Source organism: Catharus ustulatus, chromosome 5 (assembly GCF_009819885.2).
Source record: "Catharus ustulatus isolate bCatUst1 chromosome 5, bCatUst1.pri.v2, whole genome shotgun sequence".
NCBI classification, from domain to species: domain Eukaryota; kingdom Metazoa; phylum Chordata; class Aves; order Passeriformes; family Turdidae; genus Catharus; species Catharus ustulatus.
The window spans coordinates 47,455,793-47,462,382 of NC_046225.1; the positions used below are offsets into that span (position 1 = coordinate 47,455,793).

Here is a 6,590-nt window from a genome sequence, read left to right on the forward strand (position 1 = left end):
TTAATGGAGTTCTGTGTTTCAACACCGTTGGAAATAGAAATGTGCATAATTCTCATACAGAACTCAACCAATTACAGTAATTTCACACCTATAAGGCGCACCGGACTATAAGGTGCACTTTTTTTTTTCAGTGAAGATCCGTGCTGCGCGCAACAAAGTAATGAATTAGTAACGGAATCCCGAGATCATGGAGTTTACTGGCAGGTGTTCAATTTGCAAACATTTTTCACAGATTGGTGTAGCCTTTAAACGCAGCCCCAAGCGCCCTCCCCATGCGTGGGCCCCAGCAATCCGCCCGGCCCTGGCTGCCGCAGCTCAGGGCGGCACAGGGCTGCCCACTCCCTCCCTCCCCCTGCTGGTCCTGCTGGCCGGGGGCTGCCTGCGGCTGCCCGGTCCTGCCCACCCCACGCAGCTCCTGCCGGCCGCAGTTGCCTGCTCCCACCCCCTCCTTGCGGCTCGGCTCACGGCTCGCACTTCCGGGTTAGCAAATTTTGCAACTTTGTACATGATATAAGGCACACCGGACTATAAGACGCACTTCTGAGTTTGGACCAAAATTTTAGTCAAAGGGGTGTGCCTTATAGTCGAGAAATTACTGTACATTTTTTTTCCTACTTCCAAGATATAAATTAACTGTTAATGCTCTTAATGCTTCAGCAGTATTTCAAGCTATTAATGAAAGATAATTTATACCTCCATGAACATAGAAGCAGATGCTGAGCTCTGCTTACATAAGCAATCACCACTGACCATGGTAACCACCGGTTCTGTTTCCAGTCTCTTGTATGTATAAGTATTTGCTAGAGTGAGAACCTCTTAATATATATAAATGACTTATCAACTATTTATGTAAAATCTATGTTCCACTTTTTACTTACATGTAAAATTAAAAAGGAGACACTGCATATTACTAACTAACTTTTTGATCAGATGATTTATGAAATGCTGGTCAGAGAAAGTCAGCCAGTTACCCTAATGTTAGAAAATACATCTTTAGGACAAACGACAGAGGGAGAGACATAAAAGATTGGAAGCATAGAAGCAAACCCTCATAACTACTAAGAAATCTCTGTTGCTGGATGACCAGAATGAATCATCATTTAGATAGGTGTCATCAAAGTTCACAATCTTGAAGTCCTTCTTAAGGTACATCGCATTCAGTTTGTTTAGAGTTCGAGCAAAGGTATATTTAGATGCACAACTATATGCTTCCATATTGTAGACTTTGTGGAAATGCATATCAAAATATGGATTATCCTAAAAAAAAAAAAGAGAGAGAACGAAATTACCACACATTACAGTGCTAGAATTGCAATCTGTTGTTCTCTGCCCAGCTATCTGCAGGGCTTTTTCTCAGCATGATGGGCCCTAAAGGACTTCACACTCTTCTGCTATTCATCTTATATGGTCTTTTAAAACTTTAAAAAGTAGCAGCTGTAATTCTTTGGGAATTTTTTCTGAGTAAAACTTTCTAAGTTTGCTCAAGCAATACACTGTACTTTATTGGGATTGCACAGTCTTGTATTGAACTGAATCAATTTATTATGTGGTCCTAAAACACAGTATATGAAAAGCACTTGCCTCAGACTGTAACTGTCTATGTCTGTGGGAGAAGAAGAATATTGATTGCACTTCATGCCTCAGTTGTATTTCTTTGTGCTTTCTGGCTCTTTGACACAATTAATCCTAGTAGCAGATAAATTCTTTTAAATTCTATGGATATGAATACCTATTATGAATATCTATAGCAGTGTTAATTACCCATGAGTCTGACATTCATTTAGGCTTTTCTTTAATCAAAAATTAGACAAATTTTGATCATCCCAGTTGTGAAAGGGGTTGAATAATTTCTGAAGTATATTTTAGCACAACACTTCAGAAGAAAGTCTCCATAAAAATTTTTAATTAAATTTTGTTTTCAAATACACTCTAAAATCTATTACATTAACTGCAGTTTACACTGGAATCTGCAGATGCAGAACTTTTATTACCAGTTATGATGATAATATAATAAACTAAAAACCAAAAATAATCTCACCTTCCTCTTCCCCTCCAACAGTGCAAATGTGATGTGGAGCCTCTCACATGCAATAAAGCCAAAATCCCTTAATAACATAACTTTATTTTCCAGATAATGAATTTTAATACTTGTATCCTGAATTTCAAAACAAGAAAATTATTCTCTATGTACATAATACATAAAGTAACACTTACTGTATCTGCTTCTTTTCCATCAATCATCTCCAGATCTTTCAAAAACCACTTTTCAACTATTTCATATTTCTCCTCTCGGTCCACTCGCCAGTGTTTAACCATACATATTTCTACTTCTTTACTTTTAGTTACTGCAAGAAAAAATATAGTTTAGATATGCAAGCAAGTAATTCCCAAAGTTGCAATAATTAAACCATGACAGGCAGAACTGTATGGGGTTATACTGGACTTGATAGCTTTATTTTGCCCAGGTAGTAGGAATTGTGCCACGTTATCAGTCTATGAAACTTGTCAGATTTTAGTAGATTTAGGACTTACCTTACCCACCCTGTGAAGGAAGAGTCTTGTCTGTTCAGAAGCCCTTCATGTGAATTCACTAGCACTGCAACAAAATCCTTATTCTGGCACTGGGTCTTGCATTATGCTGCTTACTTCAAGGAGACTTTTTGGGGTGCTACAGCTAAAAAATTGCAAAACCTCTACCAAGGTTCTGTGTTTATATGACTTGTGCTATACTTTTCATTCTGTGAAAGAAGTTCTCTTATGAAGCCATTACTTTTTTAAAGCAAAACTCTTATTTCCCTATATAGTATGTAAATGGAATTAACGTTGAATTTTTTTCTTAAAGTTTCCAGATGTCCAGTGCTAAATGTATAGAAATTACTATTTTCCAACCTAGGCAGGAAACAAGATTAAAAAGAGAATGAAGATGCTCTTTGCAATAACTACCATTATTAATTGATTACCTTGAATGCTGAGGAGGAGACTAGATTTCTGTTAACAGACCATTATGAGTATGAAAAGTACTAGAGCCTGAACAATCTCCTGCACACCCAGTTGCTGATGGCTGCAGGGCAGGCCACATTCCCAAGCTATCTGGTAGTCCAAGTATAGTCAAAAAGTTACCTACATCTGGCAGGAGCATTTTGACTTCACAGCATAAGGCTAGAAACAGAGGAGCAAAATGTTTTTAATTTCTAAATACTGCCTGAATTTTTGAAACTTCATTAGTTTTACCTTCCTCCTGTTAAAATATCTCTTATTTTCACTGGCTTACAAGAAAATGGTTATTAAATAACAACAAAGTATATATGTCGAAGTATTCCTTCTTTCAATTGCAAAGAAAAACAGTGGAAAATATATAAATTGATCGTAATTTCTCTCAGCCTGTAGCTTCCCTGCCTGGGAAATACAGATAATTTTTTTCCCCTGGTGCTATCAGTCATAGTTACTCAATCATTTTTAACCAAAAGACCACCACTGTGTTATCTTCTGTGGAGAAATTACAATGGTTTTCATTTGCAAGCAAATCTAGCAGATTAATCTTAGGAAGTTCTCTTCATACTTTGAGTTTCACCCAATTTGTTTGTTGGTTTGCCAGCTTGTAAGGGAATATTTTGTCTCCCTCAGAGTTAAAACTAAAGGAAGCAAGCCTCAAAAATACAAAGGGATGTCCTAGGGGCCCTCAGATCCCCACACTGCCACTGGTCCCCCCCTCTGACAACAGGAATCCTGTGACATAAGGACAGAGCACAGATGTTAGGCATAATGAACCCAATGGTGAAATTTGGGTGTGCAATCATTTTCCTGCATTTTACATACTGCTTGATCTTGCACTCAGTTGAGTCAAAGATTTTTTTTTTTTTAATAGAGAGCATGAGCTCAGATTTACCATGTCATCCTATTAAGCTCCAAAAGCTTTGCTTGAGGAGGGTACAGCTATGGCAATACCTCCACAGAAGACAAAGTATGTCCCAAAGCCTTTCATGGACTAAACACCTTTTCCAGTATCTCTGTAGGACCACAAAATGTTATCCCCACCATTCCTTCTGGGGTATTCCAATACTGGGTTGTGAAAACCCCTGAATGGGGTTGCATTTCAATTCTACATTCTTCCAGGGTTTATAAACTGTTTCATGAAAGGATTCCGTCACCTTTGTGCAAGAACTGGGACTGCTATTGTGAAAAGGAAAGGAAATAGTGTTGGCCAAATGGCATGAAAAAAGATTGTTCAGTTACCTACACCAGGATTTTGTTGTTAAACACATTTCAAGGCCTCTGAAGTTTTGTCTATAGGTTGACAGATTGTTTTAAAAAAATTTTATGGTAATTTGAAATCAACAGAAACTCACAGAGGTTGCATTGCAGGGATAAGATTTTAGCTAATGTGTTTTGCTCCTACAGAATCACAGCAGAACACAGTAGTTGCTGGCAGCTAAATGCAATCCATCTTTCAGAATCAGATTTCCACTCTACTCACCACTTACTCAATTGTGCCTGAATATATTAAGAGAGTTTAATATTAGATAGTGGAGAGATCCTACTCTCGATACTCTACATGAGTTTTCCTTCATGTCTTTAGAGACTTCTCCTTTTTGGGTGTTTCACAACTGTGGACTATTTACAGATCTCCAACATGCAACTTCTATTGATGCTTTCATAAACTATGAATGAGATTGGTATTTCTGTATATTTAGAAGCGCTATGATATTCAGGAATTAATTCCTTAAAACTGGCTTTACGGTTCTAACATACAAAGTCTGTTCTACCAAAATTAAAGGAGTTCAGGGAACATAACTGGCCCAGGGTTTTCAATAATCTGTAAAACAGCTCATGTATCCTAAGGACTTCAGGTGTTTAGAAAGATGATTGACATAGAAAACTGGATGCCAACCCCATCTATGTCTCAAGTACACAGATTACTTCTACCTATTATATACATTTGGAACCTGAAGAGGCAACAGACTGAAAAAATCATTCACTTCAACCTAACTAGTTACAGATGACATTTCTCTTTTTAGTATTTTTCAGTGGTTTGAAATAATAACTGGAAAACCCCACACAAACAAAAAACCCCACACAAATCAGCTTTTCTGAAACCTCTATGAAACATGATTCACTTGAAAAGAAATTTAGAAAGTAGTCAGATAATTACCATTTAAAGCAATCTTGTTTTACTCGAACTTTGTGCTAGTTACTAACTCCAACGAGTGCCTATTTAAACCACAAGTCAAATTTGTCGTTCAAAGTGAAATAGGGACAACATGCGAGATATTAGACCAAGACAAGGGATAGTGCAAAAAATTTACAAATGTTTCAAGCATTGTTAATGCATTGTTACACTTTTCTGTAGAAAACCTGATTAGAACTATTGTAAGGGCTTGCTCTTTTCAGAGCAGCTCAGGCTGCCAGAGCAGCTGCGGGGCACATGTCGTGTTTCTCCGCTGCTGTCAAACCTGGAGCCGGTGTGAATCAGAAATCGCAGAGAACGGCATATCGGGGGCTGCTGGCGGTGCGGGAGCAGCGAGCTGCGCTCCGCGCCCCGCGCTCCGAGCTCCGTGCCCCGCGCTCCGAGCTCCGCGCCCCGCGCTCCGAGCTCCGCGCCCCGCGCTCCGTGCCCCGTGCCCCGTGCCCCGCGCTCCGAGCTCCGCGCCCCGCGCTCCGTGCCCCGTGCCCCGCGCTCCGCGCTCCGTGCCCCGCGCTCCGAGCTCCGCGCCCCGCGCTCCGTGCCCCGCGCTCCGAGCTCCGCGCTCCGTGCCCCGCGCTCCGAGCTCCGTGCCCCGCGCTCCGTGCTCCGCTCCCCGGGGGAGCGGCGCGGCGGGACGGGCCCCGGGAGAGGCGCTGCCCGCTCCGGCCCGGGCGCGCTGAGCCCCGGCCCCGCTCCCTCGCATTCCCCTGCTCCCCCTTCCCTCGCAGAGCCGCGGGGCCGGCCCCGCCCGGCGGCTGCCCGTACCTGCGGCGCACAGGTAGTAGCGCTGGGCGCCCGCGCCCTCCACCTCGATGAACTCGTGCAGCCTCTGCCGCCGGGGGCCGAACAGCCTCTTCGCCAGGTCCTCCTTCACCAGCGAGGACATGGCATCCGCGGAGCCGCTCAGCGCCGGGCGCCGGCCCCCCGCGCCCCGCAGCCGCCACGGGGCACCAGGGCGGAGGGAGCCGCGGGGCGCGGGGGAGGCATGGCCAGCACCCACCCTGCTCCCTCCGGCCGCCTCCCCTCCGCCCTCGGCAGCCGCCGAGAAAACTTGGGCGCCGGGAGGGGCTGCGCCCGGATCGCCCCGCCCGCCCGCCCTCCGCTGCCAGCGGGGCGCTCCCGGCGCAGCGCCCGATACCGGCCCAGCCCGACCCAGTCCCGGCGGTGCCGTCGGGCTCCGCGCCCGAGCTGTCCCCCGGCCGCCCGAGCTGGGGAAGGACGCAAAGCAACCACACTAGAGACGATTTACCAAAAAAAGAGGGAGCTGTCAAGGCAGCTCTTTTTATCAGCAGATGAAAGCGCTGAGAATTTATAGAGGAATTAGGTAGCATTATGGCTGTCACCAGTGTTCCTCCAGTAATAGCTTTTTGGCTATTAATAGCGTTAAGTAGAAAATTACCTTTAGCAA

At 43.9% G+C, this 6,590-nt stretch overlaps 1 protein-coding gene across 1 annotated transcript; it reads right to left on the reverse strand.

The window, feature by feature from the left end:
- Nucleotides 1-546: 546 nt before the first annotated feature.
- On the reverse strand, nucleotides 547-6,113 carry EXOC1L (exocyst complex component 1 like). The gene is made up of 3 exons (XM_033060658.1): nucleotides 5,948-6,113; nucleotides 2,215-2,345; nucleotides 547-1,257 (listed from the first exon to the last, which is right to left on the reverse strand). The coding sequence occupies exons 1-3, from the start codon at nucleotides 6,066-6,068 to the stop codon at nucleotides 994-996; spliced, it is 516 nt and encodes a 171-aa protein (XP_032916549.1). The 5' UTR covers nucleotides 6,069-6,113; the 3' UTR covers nucleotides 547-993.
- Nucleotides 6,114-6,590: the final 477 nt, after the last annotated feature.

Coding starts and splice junctions, on each gene's coding strand:
- EXOC1L (XM_033060658.1), bottom strand. CDS start 6,068: ATGTCCTCGCTGGTGAAGGAGGACCTGGCGAAGAGGCTGTTCGGCCCC. Junction 2,346..5,947: donor CTACTACCTGTGCGCCGCAG/GTACGGGCAGCC, acceptor TTTTTCTTGCAG/TAACTAAAAGTAAAGAAGTA. Junction 1,258..2,214: donor ATGGAAAAGAAGCAGATACA/GTAAGTGTTACT, acceptor TTTTTTTTTTAG/GATAATCCATATTTTGATAT.